Source organism: Lacerta agilis, chromosome 1, assembly GCF_009819535.1.
Source record: "Lacerta agilis isolate rLacAgi1 chromosome 1, rLacAgi1.pri, whole genome shotgun sequence".
NCBI classification, from domain to species: Eukaryota; Metazoa; Chordata; class Lepidosauria; order Squamata; family Lacertidae; genus Lacerta; species Lacerta agilis.
In genome coordinates this window covers 51,486,829-51,512,160 of record NC_046312.1, presented here as the reverse complement: position 1 = coordinate 51,512,160, position 25,332 = coordinate 51,486,829, and the positions used below count along the sequence as shown (strand labels likewise).

General features: G+C 41.7%; 1 protein-coding gene across 1 annotated transcript in view; it reads left to right on the top strand.

Moving 5' to 3' along the window:
• TTC17 (tetratricopeptide repeat domain 17) overlaps positions 1-24,226 on the top strand; it is a 60,052-nt gene extending 35,826 nt beyond the window's left edge. The window contains exons 17-25 of the mRNA XM_033149555.1: positions 4,729-4,899; positions 7,532-7,788; positions 8,836-9,001; positions 11,535-11,655; positions 15,787-15,946; positions 17,236-17,319; positions 19,442-19,561; positions 20,403-20,546; positions 23,205-24,226. Of these exons, the coding sequence (XP_033005446.1) occupies positions 4,729-4,899; positions 7,532-7,788; positions 8,836-9,001; positions 11,535-11,655; positions 15,787-15,946; positions 17,236-17,319; positions 19,442-19,561; positions 20,403-20,546; positions 23,205-23,336 (1,355 nt within the window). The 3' untranslated portion in view covers positions 23,337-24,226. The remainder of the gene's footprint in view (positions 1-4,728; positions 4,900-7,531; positions 7,789-8,835; positions 9,002-11,534; positions 11,656-15,786; positions 15,947-17,235; positions 17,320-19,441; positions 19,562-20,402; positions 20,547-23,204) is intronic.
• The last annotated feature ends 1,106 nt before the right edge of the window (positions 24,227-25,332 follow it).

Sequence of the window (25,332 nt, the reverse complement as noted above, 5' to 3'; positions counted from 1 at the left end):
ATGTTGGGCCTCGTTCCCAGACAGGGCTGAGAACACGCTGTGGTCTCTATCCACGTCACAGGGAGAAAAATCCTGTTGTAACCATTGACGAGGGAGGACAAGGGTTAGGGTACAGTGGCTTTTATGGTAGCTGCAACCCTGCCCCGTTATTCATAGATCAATTGTGCATTTTTAAAGGATTGTCAGCCATCCCACTGAATTCTCTGGGGAGGTGGGTTTGTGTACGTGTGTCCCTTTTGTGCCACATTGTGTTCAAATTTAGCAGACAGACGTTCGCCCTGCTTTTTTCTTTTCATGATTTATTTAGTGATGGTTTATATTTCATAAGGGTAATTTTTAGCACTATCGTTGCTGGGAACAGAGCCCATTATGCAATTGGTCAGACATTGGGTTGTGTGCCTTGCTGCTGCTGCTGCTGCTGCTTTTCTAATGCAAAAAAGAAATGTCACAACTGTAACATTTAAAAGTAATTAACTTATATTGGAGTAACAGATGTTTTGGTACAGTTTGTCCTATACGTTAATAGGATCAACCTGTTTCTACATTTACATATAATAGGGATGAGAACACCCTAGTTAAAAACAAATGTGCACTGGTTTGTTATAGAACTAGTTTGTTATCAATATATATGAGGGCATCCGCTTGCTGAAATTTATATTGATAATGAACTACATATTACAGCATCAACTAAATTAGTTTCCTTTGCATAATAATATATTGGATCCAAGTATGTAGTATCAATCAAACTGCCCTTCATTCCATTATTGCATTCACAGTAGTGTAGCCTAAGAGCCATGGTCTAGTAAATTAGAGAGCAATGTTGGCTAAACTGATTGTATGATTCTGCTTCTGGATTTAGGTTACTGATGTCTTGTTTGGGATTGAATGGGAGAGTGGAAGAAAAGTACACAAGGAGTAGAAATACCAATGGGATGGGGAATGGCTAGAGTCTCTGAGCTCCCCTATGGGCAGCTTTAACAGAAGGGCAGGACCACTCAACTGTCAGTCACCAGATGTCATCATGACATCAGGTGAACTGTTTTTCCATTGTAGCAAGACATGAATTAGGACCCCTGCCAGGCCTAATTGGACTCACAAGCTAGAGATCCCCTATCACAGGAATAGCAGAACAGTAGGGGGACCGGTGCATATTACCACCATGAGAGATGGACAGGGAGCTGTGGAGAGTGCTGGGTTCCTACTCCATGGATATTTGACATCCTGATTAGGACTCTTCTTTTTGAGCTTTCATAAAGTCACAGGAGGATATACTTTGGTTGAACATTAAGAGAAACTTCTTCATAGTCAAAATAGTTTGACACTTATACATGCAAGGGGGAGATCCCTCTCTGGGAGATCTTTAAGTATACACTAAAGAGCCATCTCTTGGAGATAGTCTAATTCTGGATTTCCTGCACTGAACAGGGGATTAGACTTGATGGCCTACAAGGCCCTTTCCAACTCTGTTTTTTACAGTCTGCAGTTTCTTAAGTTGGTATTGGGAAAAAGGTGAATAAGAGGATGCATGATAGACGTATATAAAATTATGCTGGGTGTTGAAAAAGTGGATCAAGATAAGTTTCTCCCCCTCTCTCATAACACTAGGACTGGGGGACATCCAATGTAGTTGAATTCAGGACAGATGAAAAAAAGCACTTCTTCCACATACCGTATAGTTATAAACTATGGAATTTGCTTCCACAAGAGGTGGTGGTGGCCATCAACTTGGGTGGTTTTAAAAAAGGATTGGACAAATTTCTGGAGGGTGACACTCTCAAAGGCTATGTTCTACCACCACTGCCAAGAAGCCATATGCCTCTCCATATGCCTCTAAATGCTAGTTTTCTCTAGAATGTTCTTGCCCAGATCCTTCAACTTTTTAAACCAAAGAACATGTCTAGTATCCTTACTGCTTTACCATCTTATGTTGCCTTCTGTGGTTACTTTATAATGTTAAATTAAAATGTATTATATAAATTAAAGCCTTACCATTGTTGAGAGGAAACAGCCCACAACTTGGATGTATCAATTAATAGCTAATCAAAATTGTAGTTGCCCTGATTTCAACAGTAAAATGGAGTACATTGGCTCCTGTTCAGCTGATGATCTTGTAATAGAGAAGTAGGGAACCAAATGCCTCCATGCCCTTCTCAAGTGCTTTTGCTTGCCTGGGATGTGCCTTTGAACTGTGACGGGGCTTCCTGCTTGGCTGGATGGAATTGGGGATGTGTAGAAACCTCTGACTTTTGTTGGGCTGGATTGTAGACTTCGTGCAAAAGTCAGAGTTGCTCCTATTGCCCCACCCATTTTTGCCTGTGGCCCTGCTCACCCTACCAGGTGCCCATGAAGAGAGCACAGCATTCAGGCTGCAAAGGGTTCCCCACCTCTGTTCAACTAGAAGTCCTCCATAGCAGTGCCATTTTCTCTTATTTCCCCCACTTGATGCAGTTAGTCTCGTACACACTGACAAGTGGTGTCAAGACTTCCAGCACCTGAGATGTTAGACGTTAGATTTAAAAGTGGCTCTTTTAAGTGCTGCTACTGGTTTTCAATACTTCAACTGCTTTTTCTGTAAAAGTAAAACTGCTTTACTTCTGTAAAGTAAAGAAGGTTCCTTGGCTTTCTTGGTGCATGCCATCATCTCGTCCAGGCATGTCCAACAGGTAGACTTTGACCTGAACCCCAAAAAAGGAGGTAGATCACTGCCAGTTTTTAACTCTGTGAGTAGATCACAGTCTCTTGGGAGTTGGTCACCCCGATCTAATCTATTTAAAATGAATAATAAAGATGGTGCTAGCTTAACAAGCACATTATTCTAGAATTTAATTCTTTTCCCATTTTGTCCTTCCCTCATCTCTTCTCCACAGTGTTCTTTTTAGTGTGGGCGTGGGTGTATATAAACACACGCATGCACCATAAGGCTTTTCCATAGCATCCTCTTATTTATTTTTTTGGAATGCCAAAGTATCCAAGGTTCATTCTGCTGAAGGGCATCTCACAATGTAGTCTGGATCAGATGTCACCAAAAAGGCCGCATTTCCGTGTTGTGGTCCTGTGCTCACTATCTCTGATGAATTATACATGAGGCTGCGTAAAGCAGATTTAAAAAGATGAAACCAATTAAATTTTAATGGGGGTGGGGTGAGATGAGTTGGGGGAGGGGAGGGAGGCGCAGTACTGAGACCAGGGAGAGATGACAAAGACAAATGTAATTGTATAGCAGATGCTTTAAAAGTGTGTGAAGTTTAGCTGCTTATGCTACTCTGTCATTAGCCTACATTGTAAAATAATTTTGCTTATCGTCTCATTCTGTTACTGAGTAGAATACCACTCACCAGCAGATTAAAGAGGGAGATTCTTACCGAGGCTGCATGTCCTTCAGTTCTTACTCTGTTTTGTTTTGGCCTCTCTCTAAGTAACAAAAGTCTGCCTTATTTATGTGAGATCCTGAGCCTTCATACTTTCTCATATTTCACTTGGAGCAATGGATACCCAAACCTAAAATTGCATTTTAGCAGCCGAGCATGTTCCCAGTATGACTAGTTCACAAACGTTTTCACGGATCTAGTTGCCCATGCATACTTGGGTTTTTTTAATCACCTCATTTCTTAACATTATTAAATATAAAACCATTTGAAGTTCACTTGACTTGTTCCAAAATCGTTAACTATGGTCTGGCTGAAACAGGAAACCGGTTTAATCTTGACCCGTGCAAAAGGAGGAGCAAAAGTCTGTGTGGGGATGAAAGTCTCAGTTTTGTATTAGATTTGTGAATTTTATTCAACATTGCCATGGATTATGTGGCTTGAGGACATATTTACAGTGGTACCTTGGTACTCGAACGGCTTGGCCAAACACTGCAAACCCGGAGGTAAGTGTTCCAGTTTGCGAATGTTTTTCAGAAGCCGAACGTCCGACGCGGCTTCTGCTTGAGTGCAGGAAGCTCCTGCAGCCAATCGGAAGCCGCACCTCGGTTTTTGAATGGTTTTGGGAGTCGAACAGACCCCCAGAACGGATTAAATTTGAGAACCAAGGTATCACTGTATTTCACAACTTAGCTATAAACTTACATTGTAAGGCTTTCCTGAGCAGATTTGTATCAGTTAAAGAGAAAGAGAGACAGTGCAGTATTTGAACTTAGCAATCAAAATCAACCCAGTAGAAACCAAGTGAGAGTCAAATAACAGGATTTTCAAGAATAGGACCCAGCCTTCATAGTGCAGCAGAAAGAAAGAGCAGGAAAATCTTCGTGCTCTCTGTGTAATCCAACATATGAATTCTGTGTATGTTCAGAGTCTCATTCAGGAAGTTTTCAAAGCTTGGCTAGCATTTGGGGTGGGTGTCCTGTCCTCCCTTCCGTGTGTGCACATCAAGGGACATGTTTTTTGTTCCCCGCTCAGTTCTGTTTCAACTACCATGTTGGAACTTAAAGCACTGTCTGTAGGGTTGGTTTCTAAATAAAAATGCATTCCATATTTTTGTTCTTGCCGTCGTTCTCCCTTTTCCTTTTGCATTTTTTGATTTTCTACCGTAGCCCGTCCAAGTGCTCCTCTTCCCACTTGTAATTGACAAGGTGAGATACTTCAGAAAGTGTGTCACTTAATGACTGCCATTAATTTCCAAAGCATTGTACGTGATCATTCTTGTTTGTAGACCATTTGTGTGTATCAATAATTCAGATGATTATAGCAGCTTGGCCTAAGGGAGTCATGTCTGTCTGTTTCACAGGCTACTGTCACGAGAAGAGCCAAGACAACAGCCATACCAAGCAGAAGTACCTTGACAAGCCCGATTCTGAGATCATATCCATGGAAGAAAATCTGGTGGCGGTGACTGAAGACGATTCCACAGATCTTCTTCACAGCTCCACAACAGAGTCATCCTCTTTGACTTTAGAAAGTAAGTGAATATTGGAATAGCGAACACAGCAAAGGGAGGTTGAACCTTTTCTTCTTTTTCAGAGCAGTTGTTACTTTGTACCTCTCTAACTTTAGAAAGCCCCTCTTTTTCATTGTTAGCGTTAATAAGTGTACGAGAGAAGGAATTTCACTGTGTGCAACTTCTCTGCAGCAATTTGAAACTTCCCACTTCGATACAACCATTAAGGATACAAGGACCTTAATGTCGAAGTTGGCCATCTCTGCTGTACCTACACTCTTGACCATCTTAGCAGAACAGGCTACAGATAAATCTCTTGCACGGAAGTGCATATGTTTAAACGCACTTGCCATATCCGCTGGTTCATTTGTCCATGGCATACCTGCCTGGACCACAAAATAAGTCACCGCACTTGTTGAGTGCTTAAAAAAATAGTAGAGCACCAAAAGAACACATCCTTGCCTATGGTCCGTGTCATGTATAAATCAGGCTTCACTGAGCTACCTACAACTTGATTGCAGAACAATTAGGGAAAGTAGAGACATATTGCTTGATTGCATCTGATTGTAGTTTAATTCCATTGTTAAAGGACTTTCCCATCTGTCAGACATGTTAATGGTGTCACATTGCTCTGAGAGCGCATGTGCAGTTTGTGATAGAATGGGATCCTTGAATAGATTAGACGAAGATCCATCCTCAGTCAGAACAGAGGTCTGTCTAGTCCTGCACCCTCTAATAGTAGCCCACCATACCATATGCTTCTGGGAGATCAACAAGTGCTCTACTCCTCTTGTTAAGCTCTCAGCAATTGCAGTTTAGAGACATACTGCAAGTAAACTCTGGGGACTCCCGTTTAGCATAGCTGTCAACCCTCCCTGCTGTTCTCCACTGCTATATACATAGCTGTCAACCCTCCCTGCTATTTCCCAATGCTGTAATAAGGGAATTTCCGCAAAAAAGGGAAAGGTTGACAGCTATGCCCGTTTAGTGATCATGCCTTGGTAGGTACATAGGATGCTTGCCTGATACCCTCTACCCAAATTCATCCTCTTGCCTTAATATGAGGCTTTCTAATAGGAAATCACACTCGCTAATGATTTCTGAATCAATATCCCAACACAAAAATAGGAAGTAAAAGGGAATGGATATAGATCAGGGCACAAAAGGTGCAATCCATATCTCAGTCATGTGAACAGAGCCAAGCAACTGCCTGTTCCCCTCCCCAATTGTACAAATGAGCAATTTGCACTTTCTGCAGTTGCCACATCATACTGAGGCAATGCGCATTGTCCTTACCATTCTCTGCTTGGTGGAAGGGCAAGTCCACAGAATTTCCTTCTTGTCATGCCAGCAGGAGCTTTTCTGTGAACAGTCCCTGTGTATAAACCCCTCACTTACATGACTTGGTGAAATGCTCCAGTTTCTGGAACTGCTGCTCCCTTCAGCTAATGGGAACTTCTTGCAGATTTCATTAAGAGAAGCATGCAGCTGCTTTTGATGTATTTTGCCTCTTGAATGATAGCTTCACCGGAGACATTTTTTAGAGGAACTTAATGGAATCCCCTGCATGGTGGCTTGAGAGGTTGAATTATGAGGTGAATACATTTTTAATACCTTTTAGGTTCTGAGCTCTTCAGGTTGGATATTTCCCTCCCCCCCCCCTCAAAATGGGAAAGGGTATTTTCCAGATAGCAGAATATTGTCTGATTTTGAAAAATTAGCAATCAAAAAATAATTTTGATTGCCTAAAAGTACTCATTCCTGGAAAATACAGTGGAAAGAAATGATGCTTGTGCCAATCAAGCATTTTAGATCTGTCCTTACAATGTAAACTTTCCAAGCAGGGTCGCTACCGAGAGCTATTCAAATTATTGCTTTCAAACCGACCAACAATTTAATGAGAGGGCTTTGAAAGATCAGTCCTTTTCAATCCAAAGTGACAAGTTGTAAGAAATGGATCTTTTAGCATAGCAACACCTATACTTTGGAACCCATCACTTACTGACATTCACTTTACTCTTTTCAGCACCTGCTAAAACATCTTTCTTTAAGCAAGTCTATCCAGACACAAAGATGCTGCTGTGTTTTAATCCCTCTTTAGTTTACTATTGGTTTCAATGAACTTGTGTTTTTAATTACTTAAATCAAACTTTTATTAGTATTTTTTAATAATTATTATAAACCGCTTAGAGGTTTTATTACAATCAGCCTGCATTTATATCATGTAAAAAAAATGTAAAATTGATTCCCATAGTCTTGGTTTCAGACAAAAACAGAATATGGGTGGGTTGAGAATATCATAGTGCTGAAAGTTTTAATCAGTTCTTAAGCATTGGATCCTTATGCAAAAGAACTCTTCTGTGTTCTTGTTTTATGGGGGGGTCTTGCAAAGTAGCAAGAAAACAAGGATAGATTCACACAGTCATGCCTTTCACACCATTATTGTAATTAATATGTAATATTCCATAAAGTCTCGGATATTGTGACTTGACTTTTCAACATATATAGGCTGCTAGGTATGGCAATGAAAGGTTATGGATTAGTTTAGTCATAAGGAAAAGCAGAAGTGTGATGCCAACCTGTCTGGCATCTAAGCCTAATTACAATACAGCTTTTGATCTGAGTGATTTATTTTGTCGCTCCCCCTTTGCAGGCACCGTCATTGCCGAAAGCAATGGTTCAGAAGAAGTGGAGAGTTTGGGAGATGCTCAGATGTCCGAAGAAATGTTGGCATTGGTCGACGAGTTTGAAAATTCATGGCCCCTTGAAGCCTTTGAGGGGGCACTGGAAGTAAAAGGCCATCGGATGGACTTGCAAGGGATCCGTGTCCTCAAGAAAGGTTCTCAGGATGGACTTCCCAGCTCTTGTTTTGGAGATTGTGGAGATGATGACGATGACGAAACTGAATGGGTAAGAACTCCCATCAGCAAGGTCAAGCTGTGTATTTCTTGTACAGTGTCTCTGGGTTATCCATAGCCTTGCTCAGGCATCCTGATAATCACATGAGAGAACATTCACACAAGGTGTGTCCCATGGGACATAGGTTTCTGGGTGGTAGTTGATCATGGTGAGGATTTGGCAGACATGGCTTCCTCTTAGCTCATTTCTTCCTTTCATCCCGAGTTCGTGCTTCTTCAAAGTCCATGACAAAGGGGCCAGACCTTCAGAACACATTACTCAAATTCTATATCGGTTACATTGTCTGCTTGTTGGTTCCTGTAGTTTATATCAAGTGGCTAGAAAAGGCTTAACACAGTCCATTATACAGTCCCTCCCTGTTTGCTCCTCTTGAGTCTGCAATGATTATTTTGCTTCAGCATTCCAATAAGTCAATCACAGAGCAAGTTGTATTTTGAATATAGCATTCCTTATTAGACCTCTTCTTATTGCCTGATGTATATGATATATAGTATATTAATTCTGTGTTTCTCAGCTGTACTATTGTGTTTTTTCATTGATGTTTATCAATTGTAATTGTCAGTTGTTATAAAATGTTATAAACATGACTGCGTTAGTTTTCCATTAGTTTCAGTAGGTCTTCTGTGAGTAAAATTTAAGTGAATACCCACCCTATGGTCCTCTTTACCCTCGCCATGTTAGTCCTATGACAGGGGTGACAAACCACAGACCCAGTGGCCCTCCAAACTTCTCTATCTCACCCGTGAGACTCTATCCATGCAATGTTGATTATCTGTTGCAAGTGTGGTCCTCAGTGCTGAATTGTTGCCCAACCTTGTGTTAAGTGAATTATTTTTATATACAGTACTTGCGCAATTTGATGAAGGAAATGCAATCAGAAGGAGGAGAGCCGATAGATCCAGGGAAAAGAGAAACTGTCTGGAAATTGTCCTTGAAATCAACTCAGACCACCGAAAGCCAGCTATCACTTTATTCTCAACAGCACGCCTGATATATTTGATTGCTAACCCTCATGGTGTTTTTTTTTTCCTTTGACAGATAACATTCCAAGTAAAACGTGTAAAGAAACCCAAAATGGAAAACCTAGATCCACAAGAGCCAGCAGGAAAAAATGGAGAGGAGGGAGTAAATGGAGAAAATGATAACCTTTACCAAATGGCATTGGAGATCAGTGGGCCAAAAATACCCTCCCCAGGACCTCCAGGTATATATATATTTAGGATTATTTTTTTTAAAGAGCTTCAGGTTGTGTTTTGTTCATGATTGATTCAAGTGAAGCATAAGAAATGATTACATAGGTGAGGTGTGGGAAATCTTTTTTTTTTTTTAAAGAATGTAAGTCTTTTGACCCTTCTGTCCTGGAACGACAGTGTACCGTAGCTTTTTGCTGTAGTCAGTGAGATTGTGTTAGATGTATAACATGATACAATATTTCCCAGTAGCCAAAGTGACAGTCATGCGAGCGGAATGAACACGAATAAAAGTGTGACTTAAGACCTGAGGACTCCACAGCTTATATTCATCATACGTGAATTAGAGACAAACAAGTAACAAAACTGTGAGGTCCTGTGGGTTAAAATGTGGCATAGGGCTTGATTAACCTTTTGTCTAAGTTACTTAAGAGTAAAGCTCAGAGTCAAACTTGGATTTCTGAAAGTATGTATCTCTGTGTAGAAGAATTGCTATCTTACTCCTTTTACTTACCTCATAATAAGGAGCGGGGACTGTATTCATGTTGGTGAGGGCATTTAAAATGCTTCTTGATCTGAGCCACCTAAGCTACCCTCGTCTCTCTCATTCCCTCTTTAGTAGCATGATTTTGTTGGAGAAGCATTCATGTTACCATCCTGGGACTAAGAGAAGACCAAGCAGCCATGCCAAATCCCATGGCTGAATGCAACTTGGGAGCAAGGCACCACCTGAGCCAAACTTAACAAACATAGCATGGCCAAGAGAGCATAAAAATAGATGGTCCTAAAACCCCAGGGTAGGGATGGGATGTACAGCATTATGGCGAAGCAAGGATAGGACTGTTGTTTCCTAAGGGATGTCTGCCAGCTTCTTCCACCTGTGTTGTCTATTTGCTGCCTTTTTTGGTAATACAGTGGTACCTCGGGTTAAGAACTTAATTCGTTCTGGAGGTCCGTTCTTAACCTGAAACTGTTCTTAACCTGAGGTACCACCTTAGCTAATGGGGCCTCCTGCTGCCGCCGTGCTGCCACCCTGCGATTTCTGTTCTCATCCTGTAGCAAAGTTCTTAACCAGAGGTACTATTTCTGGGTTAGCGGAGTCTGTAACCTGAAGCATCTGTAACCCGAGGTACCACTGTACCAGCACTTACCAGCAGAGACTTCCAGGACTCTTGGTCTGATGAACTAAGACTGGGCTGAGTGGCGCCTTGTGTGGTGCCAAAATTCTTAAGATTTAGTGTCAGGAGTATAATGTATTCCTGGACACAGCAGAGTTAACTGCAGACTTTTCTGGAAGCTTCTGGCTGTTGTGTAATTAACTGGACAGCACAACGCAGGAACTCAGCAACTCACTTGGATAACTATATACAGTATTTATTGAAGCAACTAGAATCCATAAGTTACTATTTACAGACTTTACAAAATAAAAGAAACAAAACATAAAAAATTTCCTCTCTGTCTCTCTCTCTACACTGACCACTTTCTCCACACCAACCTAACACTAACACCACCACAGCTCTCACACAGAGCTCACTCTTTAGGAACTCATTGACCAATCACAGGTCGTTGCTAAGGGTCTAGAGAGAGAGCAGATCTGGGCTTTCTGCCAACTGGTAATTGCTTGAAGATAGACAGCTGAATTTCTGCACATAGGCAATTTGAAATCTCTTAACAAAAATTCAGTGCCCAAACCCTGCCATTTGCCTTGCACTTTACATACATAATAGCTGTGGCGCCCCCAAGGCTCCATACCCAGTGCGAATGAACCAGTCATGCTCCCCTAAATCCACCTGTGCTCGACAGTAAAAAAAAACATTCGCACCAAGCCACACCTCTATACAGGGGCACCAACTTGAAGAAAATATTGGGAGGGGGAGGCAAGCCCCACCCCACATAATCGACCACATGACACAGTGCACACACACCATTTGAATGGCAATGCCCATCCATTTTGAGCAGGCCGAGCCCCCTCACATATTGTATTGGGGGGCCGAAGACCCCTCGCCCCCTAGGAGTTGGCTCCTATGTCTCTATACATGGATCTGAGCAGCAGAAGTCTATTCACAATTTGCTGTTCAAAAAGTTGCAAAGTAGAATATATTCAACCATTGTGTAAAGAAAAAATTGAAGCTTTTCATATTGTGTGTGTGGTTGCAGAATTTCCCAAAGATCTTTTAGCTTGGAGTTTCCTATGACCTCTTACCTTAGGGCCAGTATTGCTAATTATGTTGATACTTGTGTTTTAATTATCCATTTATTTTTTCCATGTATAAATTATTGACTGAAGTGGGGGGTGCAACAGAAAATTGCAGTGTCTAATAGATAGAAAAATGCATCTTGCGGGTTTTTTTCCAGACACAAATGTATCCATCATAATCTTCTATATGTCTCCTACATCAGATGTTGACCTGTTCACATGATTAGAACACTCACATGAGCAGTTGTTTATAACAGTTAGCCAGCTGCAATAGCCCTTATTTTGCTTGTACACTGCATATTTTGGCTGTGTTCAGACTTAATACTAAAAACTTGTTTGCTTCTTTCCAGGGAAAAGGCGAGACTACCGCAGCTTGGGTTGGCCAAGTCCTGATGAGTGCATAAAACTTCGCAGAGTAGAACTTACTACAGTAGCCAGCACATGGCTTGCTGTTTCTGCTAAAAATATCGAGTGAGTGTTTTTTCTTGAAAACAAACCGGGTTAGTGCACAAACCAGTACAGATAATCTGTGGCGCCCTTCACCAGCTTGGTGCCCTCCCTGCATGCTGACTGGAGCTGATGGGAATTGGAATCCAAAACAGCTAATGGTCACCAGGCTGGTGAGGACTGATCAGTGTTCTAAAATATTATGAGCTGGTGCACTGAACTCTGCCTACTCCAGCCACACTGTTATTGGGAGGCTAATCATGTCATAAAAGGGACATTGCTCTGTCCCAGCTTCTGCCAACCTAGTAGTTTGAAAGCACACCAGTGCAAGTAGGCAAAATAGGTATCACTGCTGCAGGAAGGTAAACAGTGTTTCCGTGCACTCTGGCTTGTGTCATGGTGTTCTGTTGTGCCAGAAGCAGTTTAGTCATGCTGGCCGCATTACCCAAAAAGCTGTCTGTGGACAAACACCTGCTCCCTTGGCCTGAAGCGAGATGAGCACCACAACCCCATAGTCACCTTTGACTAGACTTAACTGTCCAGGGGTCCTTTACCTTTACCTTTTTACCTAATCATGTCATCCATAGTATCCCAGGATAATCATCTTTGTCTCTTTTAATGCATAATATGTCACCATCTGTTAACAGTGCCCTCCAGCAGTTTCTCCTGCCCTGAAGAACTTAACAGTTCATAAATGATGTGGAGTCAGGAATGAGCAGTGAGGTAGTCAAGTTAGTAGATAAATGTTCAAGATGGTGACATTCAAAAGTAAATTCAGTGTTAGGACAGCCACATTCTGCCCTAGTATCATTCTGTCAACCATCTTCAAAAGCAGCCCCGCATAGAGCACATTGCCATAGTGCAGGTGGCATGTCACTAAAGTAGCAGTGTATCTTTCTTAACTTGAGTATTTTTGTATGTACCTCTCAACTTTTAAATCATCTTTGGAGCTCTCTTAACAGAAGCACATAACCTGAAAGCTGTGTGAGTTGCTGCCCAGTGTGGAATGCCACTTTTTAAATAATACATTCTCAGGTAGCTGGCTTGAAATTTTTGTTGCTAAAGCCAGGACCTAAGCCCGCTTGATATAATACAATGCTGAGTGAGCTGGAATCATGTCATCCTCTAACACACTCTGTTGACTCTGGAACTTTGTTGTTGTTGTTTAGTCGTTTAGTCGTGTCCGACTCTTCGTGAACCCATGGACCAGAGCACACCAGGCACTCCTGTCTTCCACCGCCTCCCGCAGTTTGGTCAAACTCATGTTGGTAGCTTCGAGAACACTGTCCAACCATCTTGTCCTCTGTCATCCCCTTCTCCTTGTGCCCTCCATCTTTCCCAACATCAGGGTCTTTTCCAGGGAGTGGCCAAAGTATTGGAGCCTCAGCTTCAGGATCTGTCCTTCCAGTGAGCACTCAGGGCTGATTTCCTTCAGAATGGATAGGTTTGATCTTCTTGCAGGCCATGGGACTCTCAAGAGTCTCCTCCAGCACCATAATTCAAAAGCATCCGTTCTTTGGCGATCAGCCTTCTTTATGGTCCAGCTCTCACTTCCATTCATCACTACTGGGAAAACCATAGCTTTAACTATACGGACCTTTGTCGGCAAGGTGATGTCTCTGCTTTTTAAGATGCTGTCTAGGTTTGTCATTGCTTTCCTCCCAAAAAGCAGGCATCTTTTTATTTCGTGACTGCTGTCACTATCTGCAGTGATCATGGAACCCAAGAAAGTAAAATCTCACTGCCTCCATTTCTTCCCCTTCTATTTGCCAGGAGGTGATGGGACCAGTGGCCATGATCTTAGTTTTTTTTTTTTTTTTTTTGATGTTGAGCTTCAGATAATATTTTGCACTCTCCTCTTTCACCCTCATTAAAAGGTTCTTTAATTCCTCCTCATTTTCTGCCATCAAGGTTGTGTCATCAGCATATATGAGGTTGTTGCTATTTCTTCCAACAATCTTAATTCCAGTTTGGGATTCATCCAGTCCAGCCTTTCGCATGATGAATTCTGCATATAAGTTAAATAAGCAGGGAGACAATATGCAGCCTTGTCGTACTCCTTTCCCAATTTTGAACCAATCAGTTGTTCCATATCCAGTTCTAACTAGCTTCTTGTCCCACATAGAGATTTCTCCGGAGATAAGATGAGGTGATCGGGCACTCCCATTTCTTTAAGAACTTGCCATAGTTTGCTGTGGTTGACACAGTCAAATGCTTGTGCGTAGTCAATGAAGCAGAAGTAGATGTTCTCCATAATCCAGCACATGTTTACAATTTGGTCTCTGGTTCCTCTGCCCCTTCGAAATCCAGCTTGCACTTCTGGGAGTTCCTCTGGAACTTAGTCTGGCCTATTAACAAATTTCTTAACTCCAGTGAAGTTTCACAAGCAGTATCAGCATTTATACCATCTTACTGTGGGAGAGTGAAACCTGATGCTAAAGGAATGCATTACGAAGGATTTGGAAGCTTGCTGTTACATATCCACACACTAGGATTGGGAAAGCTGTCAGTTGTTTTCTTGCTCCATAAGTAATTTCTGGATTTTGCAAGGAATGGTAGCAACAGATTTGAGTAGCCTGCTTCTCCCTTAAGCAATAAAAGCTCTTTGTCTAAAATGAAGATCAAATCTAACCCCTCCCCCCACCGGGTTTTTATTTCTTCTGAAGAAGTGTGCATGCACACGAAAGCTCATACCAGGAACCCTCCCCCCTTTATTAAGGAAGCTCCTTTTTTTCTTTACTATCTTAAGATGAATCTAATTGAAAATTGAGAAGACTTGTGCAAGCATTCAAACCTGATTAGCTGAACTTGTTTCATTTGGAGGACCGGGGCAATGAAATAGAAGCATATATCAATCTATTATTAAGTGACAGACAGACTACTCAAAGTATAGCTGTACTTTTTCCTGTTGGATTGGCACCCTTAACACTTTTGGACGCTTTCCAATCCAAATGGAAAGTCACGCTGTATGGAAAGCTAAGAGACTTGGGATTCTCGCCTCAGGCCTTGTTGGCTGCAGGATACAAGAAAGCAAGAGCAACCATTCGCCAACAAGTCTGGGATGTGGAACTCCAACGTCATACGAGTAAGCTGAACAAACATCTAGCTATAAGGGACAATGGGAGAGGATTTTCTCCAGCAAAGTATTTGACAAAATTACAAATACCCAAATATAGACGGGCATTTACCCTTGCTAGATTTAATGTATTACCATCTGCCTTATTGCAGGGAAGATTTGCAGGTAAACCATATGCGGAACGACTCTGCCCCTGTGGCCTGCCGGAGGTAGAATTTGTTTCTCATGTTTTATTACACTGCCGCTTTTACAACGACATACACCGGGTTTTTATTTCCCCGGTCATACAAAATCCTTTAAATGAATTCCTATGCCTTAAATGCCTTGTAGAAGATATGGACCCTGAGATTACCCTGAAAGTAGCTAAATACTGTGTAGCAGCCATAAAGCTCAGAGAACAAGTGGTGTTATCGCTATGAATAGTACCCTAAATGGCATTTTTTAGGCCATATTTTAATGCTCCAATTCTAATCTATATATTTTAAATGCTGCTGTATACGTATACGTGTATGGTTTTTGCTGTGCAAATTTTCATGTATTAATTTTGTATTATTGATTTAGTAAGTTGGTCTGTGACCGTAAAAATAAATTCATTCATTCAGACAGTGGGCTCAGATGTTCCAGGTTTTGACACAAGCATGCAAATAATAATTTTGGGATGCTGTCCACTTTCTCAGTGCAAATGGTTGTTCCAGAATGCAGAGGAAAGGGGTGGAAGTGAAAGGAACATGCCAGTCCTCAGTACCGATGTAAGGCTGGTACAGGAGCAACTAGCAAGCCCTGGAGTGTAAGATACAATTAGCATCCAGACTAAAGGATGGATTTTTAGTGCTGCATTTTAATGTTGCTGCTTATTTACTTGTGTTTTAAATTTTATTTATAAGCTGTTGGAAGGAGTTCAATTATAAGTCACTGTAGATTTTTTTTTAAAAAAACTAGTAACTTGAAACTAGCTGGTAGGGTGCAGACATACAGTGTGTTGTAGAGAAGTTATTGCTGCCCTTGGAACTGTTGCTCCTTCAACCTCTTTCTCTGAATACTTCATCAGTGATGAGATTTGGCCTTCCCTTCATTTCTAGTATTACAGAACACATAGATTTTGCAACCCAGCTGCAAGAACCTGCCGTGGAACCTCTCTGCAGTGCCAACCTACCTGCCAGCATGCATACTTTGGATCACCTTCAAGGTGTTGCCAATCGGGCTAGTCTTCATTACATAGGAGAGAGTCAGCTAAAAGAGGTAGGCTAACCTGTGGGCTTCAAACACACACACTGGTAAGAAGCTTCTTTGCACATTGCAGGTAACATTTCCTATTGCTATCTACCCAGTGCCAGAGGTAGTTTAGCGGCATGTGTGAAACAGATGTTGATAGATGGCCGTGCCAACGCCGAAGGTTTCTTATGCTTCCAGCTTGCACTTTAGCATTAAAACAGATGTGCAGGACACCTGTGGGGAAAGGATGTGCAGTATGAAGTGTGCTCGTATTGCTTCTGTTCAACATTTATCCCACGTTAATGGTGTGCTAATGCACAACATTGTGGTGGGAGACAGTGTGCCTGTACAGAACGAACCTTTGTTGAGCTATCCTGCCATGTGACTCAAGTGAATCAGAAGTTTAAATTCCATGAACCTGACTCCCCCAACAACCCAAATAAAATTGTTTTGTTATTATTATTATTATTGTTATTGTTATTATTTAATTAAACACCGCCCATCTGGTAAGTCCTCCCCAGCCACTCTGGGCACCTCCCAACAGAATATTAAAACATAATAAAACATCGAACAGCTGTCTTCAGATGTCTTCTAAAAGTCAGGTTGTTGTTTATTTCCTTGACATCTGATGGGAGGGTGTTTCACAGGGCAGGGCGCCATTACCAAGAAGCCCCTCTGCCTTGTTCCCTGTAACCTCACTTCTCACAGGGAGGGAACCGCCAGAAGGCTCTCAGAGCTGGACCTCAGTATCCGGACTGAACGATGGGGGTGGAGACGCTCCTTCAGGTATACTGGACCGAGTCCATTTCGGGCTTTAAAGGTCAGCACCCACACTTTGAATTGTGCTCGGAAACGTACTGGGAGCCAATGAAGATCTTTTATATGGTATCGGCAGCCACTCCCAGTCACCAGTCTAGCTGCCACATATAGACTATCAAGCAGAAGTACCAGTAACTGAATTGTCTTAGGTCAGGGATAAGAAACATGGTGCTCCTCAGCTGTTGGATTCCAGTTCCCATCAGCCCCAGCCAATGTGGCCAAGAATGATGGGAGTTGTAGTCCAGCAAAATCTGGAGGGCACCACACCCTGGTTAGACACTGACCTGGCTTCTCATCACTTTCAGAATAGAAGTTACTATTTTCTTCTGGTTCGTGTAACTGCGTTTGTAGGATGCCAGAAAGCTTATACAGTACACAGATATAAGAGCACACTGCCTGTCGGAAGGGAGCAGATTATATCTTCAAAAGGGAATGTCCAGATTTTAAGATGGAGTTGATTGTATTACTCTAAGCTGTTGCCTTCTCTTATTCCTCAGGTGTTGCAGAATCTTGGGAAAGACCATTATCCACCACAGTCTTTAGAACAAGTTGGGACTCGAATAGCCAAAGTTCTAGAAAAGGTAGGTGTGCACAACTAAGAGCTTACGAGTTCACATTGTCTTAAATTTACCTGGTTGATAGCCATCTCTGTAACCAGTCGTATTGCCTCAATACCTGCAATACAAATCTGGGCTTCTGCTTCTGCTCCCTGCCCCTTACTAGCCCTGCATACACCCCAAAATTGGCTCTGGGGTGGTCGGGAGAACTCCCAGAACAGTACACAGGGTGAGGAGCTATCATTCTGTCTGGCAAGCTGGGACACTTGCACGGACAGAACAATTGTGAGAGTGCTACATTGAATTCCACTGCAAGGCTATATTCTTTCTCTTTGAAATATCCTTATAAAGTGGCTCCCAATACCATTTTAAAGGCACATTTTAAAAAATCAACAACAAATATAAAATTAAAGCCATCATTGGGAACAATATTTATCAACTGAACACCTTCCTGCAGCCTCTCTAATGTGATTTACTCTGGCAGACTTCTGGGGAGTGGTAACATAATTTAGCGTCAGTGACTGAGAAGGCTTGGGTTCTTGTGGTCGTCATCCTTACTTCCCATAATGATGCCATGCCAGCAGAAGATCTGTTGAAAACCTCAACTGGTGGGAAAGGGGCACATATTTGGAGAGAGATATCTGAAGGCATGTAAGGCTTCAAAGGTTAAAGCCTGTAACTTGAAATGAGCCCAGAAGCTGTTTAAAATGCTCTGTTTAAAATGCTCCAACTTCCTTAGATTCTCAGGGAGGCAGGCTATAGCATTCTGCAGCACTTGAAGCTTTTGAGTCATCTTCAAAGGCAGTTCCAAATAAAGTCCACTGCAGTAGTCATTCCAAGGGGTGACATAAGAGTAGTCTGGTCCCTCCTCTCTGAGAAGTGGCCTAGCCTCCGAATCAAACTGATATTCAGTCTTTGAGATAAAGGCAAGGCGTATGAGAGGAAGTTCCGCAGTATGCTGAGGAAAGGCAATAAAACCATGGAAAGCAGAAGCTAACATGCATTAGTAAATCATTATTATTCTCTTTCTTATTTGTGGGTATTATATTTTGGATTGTAATAGAAATCATTGTTGTTTAAAATTTGCTTATAAAGTGGTACATTCTTGTAAATGGTGTAAATTGGATGTTTCTTTGTATCAATTTAAGTATTATATTTATTTTATTTTTTAAACAGAAAACACCCCAAATTAGACCAGAAACCTCTTACACTGCCAAAGGGCACCTATTTACCATTTTCCTTTGGCTATGTACCAGAGTCTCGGGTCTCCCTAAATCATGGGAAGGCCCAATCGCCTTCTCAATCTGGCCCATGGACGGTCCGGGAATCAGCGTGTTTTTACATGAGTAGAATGTGTCCTTTTATTTTAAATGCATCTCTAGGTTATTTGTGGGGCATAGGAATTCGTTCAATTTCCCCCCCAAAAAATATAGTCCGGCCCCCCACCAAGGTCTGAGGGACAGTGGACCAGCCCCCTGCTGAAAAAGTTTGCTGACCCCTGCCCTAAATGTACTTTTTCAGAGATTATAGGGTCTTTGTTGGTCCTTTTGAAAAACAGGCATGCTGGCATTCATCCCAGGCTTATTCTCCCCACCACCCCGTCTCTGACCATCTACCTCCTTCGAAACACCTCATGGGAAACAGAACTCTTAACCAGTAGTTTAAATAGCTACTGAAAATCACCAAAGAGTGGCAGCATTTCTGCACTAAACAAAATACAGTACGAGGTTCTGCTCTTGGAAGAAAGCACATAGCCGAAAAACAACTACCAGACTTTTAGAAGACATCTGAAACAGCCCTGTTTAGGGAAGCTGATAATGTTTAATAGATTATTGTATTTTAATATTCTGTTGGAAGCCGCCCAGAGTGGCTGGGGAAACCCAGCCAAATGGGCGGCGTATAAATAATAAATTATTATTATTATTATTATTATTATTATTATTATTATTACCCATTGCAGACATCCATGAGCACCTTTTGATATAATGCTGTCTGCATAGACAAGATGTGCATTACTAAGTTGTTAAGTGCCTTGATTCTTGAATAAGCTTAGGATGGAGGAAAGAAAATAATAAGGTCCTTGTGCAAATGTGAATGATGTATTATATTGCCCCCCCACCCCATCTTGTTTTTTATGCCACGCCAGAATCAAACCTCTTGGGTCCTCTCCAGCATGGCAGCCCTTTACTGGAGGGTAAAAGGTCAAGGGAAAAAAGCAATTGACTGCCTCCGGCAAGCTCTGCATCATACTCCCTATCATATGAAGGTATGTGTTGTATCACCTGTGTGCCTGTCTGTGATTTCCAGCTTTCAGTTTGTGTGTCTTAGTTTATGTGCTTTCACTGTTACTAACGCCTCCAGAACATCTCCCACATGAATAAATAACTGAATACAGAAGTTTCAAGACAGCCTTAAAGTATTTTAGGGCAATCATCTACAGTTGCCTTCCAGTTGCCTTCAAAATAGATATAAAGTGTGGCAGAAACACTTCCGCTCGCAATAATAAGATTGGCTTGCTGGTTTCAGCTCTTGGCTGCAGCCTCTTTCCCCCACTGGAAAGCTGTTCTGGATAGAGGACAGTGTTAAGTGCAGTGTGGAGGATTATAGCTGGGGAAATGTCCACCTCCCAAAACAAAAAAAAAATGCAAGAGACTATTTGGATCCAACCTGTGTTTTGTGTGCTTGCAGTAGGCACAACAGAGGCTAGCTAAGTTCTGTTCCCATAATGGAACACAAAGCAAGCTGCATGCCTGCACATTAATGAAAAGATGACCTGGACTTTTCAGGATATCAGGCTACCAAACTCTCCCAACAACAACAAAAAGGCACTGCCTTTTGGACAGTTCATAATCTCAGCATGATTTATTTGTTTAGGAAATTCTGTTGGCACACTGTCAGTTAAACAGTTGTCATTTCATTTTGTCATTATACATTAAAATCTTTCTTGGCAATGCAAGAAAAGAAAAGAAAAGAAGAGCCCCCAAAATAGAAGCTGACCCTAATAAGCAAAGCCGGTTCTTTCAACAGCTGTCATTTCCAATGACCTGATTCGGCCTAAAGCAACATACTTTTCTCACTAGATTTGTTCCACTTTTCTTCTCTTTCAGGATGTGCCACTCATAAGCCTAGCAAACATCTTTCACAATGCAAAGCTTTGGAATGATGCCATCATTGTGGCTACAATGGCAGTAGAAATTGCCCCACACTTTGTTGTCAATCATTTCACATTGGCTAATGTCTATGTAGCAATGGTAAGTGAATAATCATTAGATTCGGTTCCCTTTCCTTTCGTAGCATCCTGATGCTCCAGTGTTACAGATAGGTAGAGTTTAGGAACAAGGAGAGAAACCACAGTTGTGTGTGGAGTCAGCAATTAGTCATGTAGCTGGTAGGTAGAGAGTCGTCCCTTCTGATTTTGTTGGTTTCCGATGGTTGATATCATCTGGCTAATTCTCAAAAGGCTATGTGGGTGTCTCCAGCTTCCCAATTCAGATCAAGTTGCCCTCTGGTTTGGTGCCTGTGGTGCTTGCCTGCCCCAGTCCCAAGCATTAGGGTGGGGGCAGCATCCTGCACTGTGCTTTGTCATGCCACTCTTCCTTTTTCTTCCTGTAGTAGAGATTTAGGCACCCTCATAGCACATGACCTGTTCCCCCTTGGCATGAAGCCTGGCTAGCATTTGATAGGACACTGTGGGCTGCAGAAGCATCTCAGTTGATGGGGGAGGCAATTAAAGAGAGCACTGCATCACTAGCAACCTGGAAACAGCACCATGGTCTTCTTCTTCCCATGTCACTCTCTGTTGCCCTGGCAACCACCATCTCTCCAGCAGCCACCAGAGGCACTGGCTGGCTTTGTTAAAAAATATAAATTAAAAGCTCCTCCTGTTTGTCTGGGATGATCTGCTGGGAGGGTCATTCTTACTCTGAACAAGGATAAGGGGTATATCTTAGAATGCCTTTACACATATTTGTAGGCACACAGCTGTGAGTAGATGGGGAAACATCTATCCATGAAGTTTTGCTGGTAGCAAGTTCACATAACACACAAGCGATGCCTTACCAACGTTGATAGAAGTTTTTGTGTGAAGACAGGTCAACATAGGAGCAATTGCAGAAATGGCAGCAATTCTGCATTTTGATAAATGTAAAGGTGTTATTAATGTCAAAATTCTGGCCTTAATTGCATTCAGATAAGGCATAAATTAGGGGCAAAATGCAGTGGAGTGTGGGATTAGCCAGTGACCTGCCATGCCCTTCTGCCAGTCTAATGTTTAAGTGTGGACTTTTTGGGTCATCAGGGAGTGCAATAACCTCAAGAATGACTACATTGGATGTGAGGAACATCTTGACATGAGAATGCTAGCAGGTTAGAAGTGTTCTCTTCTAGTATAAGAACAGCAAGGAGTAGCAAAGGGGGAAACAGATCTTAGCTGATGACACCGTGAAAGTCTGTGGCTTTTAGTTTTCAAGTATGATGCAACTGGTTGACCCGTCTTGACATGTAAAAACTCCACATGATCCATCTCTTCCTGACACAATATACTTCATAAACTGATTCTTACCATTCTTAATTTTTTCATTTAAAAACTAAGCCTTTAAAAATACAAAAACCAAAAACTTAAAAATCTGCACCACTCAGCAAAACGTGACCATATTATTTCCATTTCCTGAAGGTAGTGCTAAACTGGAAATAACTTGTGCTAAGTCAATGAAGAGCCATAAACTAGTTCCATGACTTCAGGCCAATTTCTATGTTACCTTGATGACACTGCCCCTGGCAAAAAGCAACACCCTGGTCCTCAAGGGAAGCAGTTTGTATGCTGGCTTCTTATGCACAAAACATTACCAAACACTTTGTCACGTAAATGCAAAACTAAACAACACACACAACGTGGCAGGCTGTGTGTATATAAATTCTTTTTTTTAATTCTTTTTAATTTTTAATGTTTTGTTTATATGATAAGTCAGTCTACAGAACCACATATTTTGATATATGTTGAATCGTATTTTAAAAAGAATTGAAAATATTTTTTTAAAAAAAGAATTTATATAGTTACATACAGCCTGTCACTTTGTGTGTGTTGTTTAGTTTGGCTTCTTATGCACTGCTGGTGTAGTTTGAGCTGATGCATACAGTGCATTGCCTAGCACAAACAGCTTCTAATGTGGAACAGTGTGCATACAACTCCCATTTTTCAGTGGCTACCGTAACACAAAAGTAAGATATTGAGTTTCAGGCCCCTAATGTCTTTATACAAAGGCCCCGATTGGATAGAACCCTTAAAAAGAGAATAAGAAGAGTTTGGATTTGATATCCCGCTTTTCACTACCCGAAGGAGTCTCAAAGCGGCTAACATTCTCCTTTCCCTTCCTCCCCCACAACAAACATTCTGTGAGGTGAGTGGGGCTGAGAGACTTCAAAGAAGTGTGACTAGCCCAAGGTCACCCAGCAGCTGCATGTGGAGGAGTGGCGACACGAACCTGGTTCACCAGATTACGAGTCAACCACTACACCACACTGGCTTAACTGTTTTTTAGCACTACAGAAATGAGCAGAAGCAAGCCGCAGGCTTACACACTTCCTTTCCCCTTCCCCTTTTCAAGCATTGCTGCGAGGAAGAGATTCAAAGCATCTACTTCCAAGTTTATTTTATTTCAGGTTTTGTTTTGTTTAATGCCTAGTTTCTTGCTATGTCCAGCAAGCTTACCTTAAACTATGGCTTATTGAAAGGTGCCAGAATTCAGCTGCTGTTTTTGTTCCTGCCTTGATCCAACAAGCAGCAGTGTGAAATTTAGCCTGATGTTCAACACGATAGCCCTGCTATCTATAGCATGGTACCTGTTTGGTAGGTGCTTTGCTGGGGCTTATGGTACTTTGACCACTAATCATTTTGCATCTGGGCCCTACAGGAGGAGTTTGAGAAAGCCATGAGATGGTATGAATCAACATTGAAACTCCAACCCGAGTTTGCACCAGCGAAGAATCGGATCCGTGCCATTCAGTGTCATTTACTCATGAAAAAAGAAAGACGTTCTCCTTAAAGATCACAATCTTCCTTCATTTTTTCCTTTTGTTTTTAAAAGACAACCGAATCATTCTTCACTATTATGCTTGTAATGAGGATTGCTAATATAAATTGGGAAACCAGGATTTTTACTAAGAATTGGGGGTTGTTTTTATTGTTCAAAAATGGAAGCATCCTTGGAAGCATTACAGAAAAAAAACATTTTTACTAAACATCTGTATAATTAAATATGGAGCCCAGAAACTTTCCACATGCCTGTGACCCAAACATCCTTAGATTTTTTCCATAATCCAAATTGGTGCCAGCATAGAATGTAACCTGCTTCTTGTCTAGCATATCTATGAAAATGCAAAGCACATCATTGCACCAGACACACTATGTAGGAAGAAGATTTTTATCCATCAGAAACTCACATTTTACCATTTCTTCCAGTCCATATTACAGCATTACCAGCTCAGAGATTGATTGTGAGATAAGAATGCAGGTGGCTGCAGACCCTTTTTTGTACTGTTTTTAGAGGGAGGAGGAGAAAAGGCAAGCACAACATCTAGTTGTAAAATCATTTTTATTTTGGTTACCTGAAGAAAAGGGAAAAAAGACAAAACATTATTTAAGAGATTTTATATCCATATATATGTGAAACCCTCTGCAGCCCTTAGCCTGTCTTTACTAATTATTTGTTTTACCCAGCTGAGTGTAAGGTGCAAATGTTAAAGGCATTTGTCCACATGCTCTGTGACTCTACAAGTCAGAGAAAGTGAGAGCATTTTAGCAAACAAGGCAAAAGGTCTGTTTCCAAATCAGTACCCACCTTGATCAGTGAAGGACTTGAAGCTCCATGTCTCATTGTTGAATCAACAAGGGCACATAACTTGGAAAAATAAAATAAAGAATTATGTTAATGAAGAGAATGCTGGCCTCTCTTTTTATATAGTCAAATGTCTTTTACAACAAATGCGGTGCAATTGCCTTAAGTTGTATTGAATGTACAACAGGGATCAGGTTCAGCTTTGTTACACTGGAGTACAAGCGGTCTTTGGATTGTGTTCTATATGTGACTCTCTGGGCATTTGACTCCACACATTTCCAGTTGCACTGAGTGGGAGAATAGGATCACACTTGTCCATGTGCTGCAAATTAGAATGCAGCACAGTCTGAACTTTAAGACACAGGGAAAGCTTACACCCCTAGAGCAGACACCCCACCCACCCTCAGACTTTTTCTCCTCAGCAAACAACACATTGCAAAATCTTTTTAAAAGTTTGCATTCATTACATATGATCAACTAGGCCAGCTCCTGCCTAATGTCAACTTGGAGATCAGGCATGCCAGACCCCAGTTACTAATGAAGGCTTGAAAACGCAAATGACAATGGCTCCCACTGAGCTAGATGTATATGTAGGTCGCAACTGATAGTCCAAAACAGAGGCTCATAAAGTTCCTTTAAATATAGTAGGCAGGTGCATCACCATACATACCTTGCACATCCAACGTGTGTTTGTGGGTGCTAAACACCCTAAATTATTGGGTTCAGTAGGTGTTAGAATCTAATTAAGGCTTAGTGTTAAAACTGCTACGCCTGTGTGTATTTAAGCCTGTGTATTAGGCGCTTCTAAATCCTCTGGAATTCGCATGTATTTGGGGCTAATTAAGCTTGGCTAAACTTCCTGTTTGGCCAAACTGCGGGAGGCAGTGGAGGATAGGGGTGCCTGGCGTGCTCTGGTCCAAGGGGTCACAAAGAGTCGGACACGACTGAACAACAACAACAACAAGCTTCCTGTGTTGAGGTAGTCACCTGAGGGATGGGCCATTAGGACTACAAAGCATTGAAGAAACTCTGTGAGAGATGGCAGAGAGGTGGGGCCCCTTTCACTTTTAGGAGATAAAGCCAAAAGCTTAAGAGAAGAGCGAGAGGAAGCAATGTGGGTAGGAGTAATGTGACAAGCAGGAGGCAGAGAGATGCCTGAGGACAATTTGAATCCAGGACTGCATCTTGGGAAGAATCAAGACGC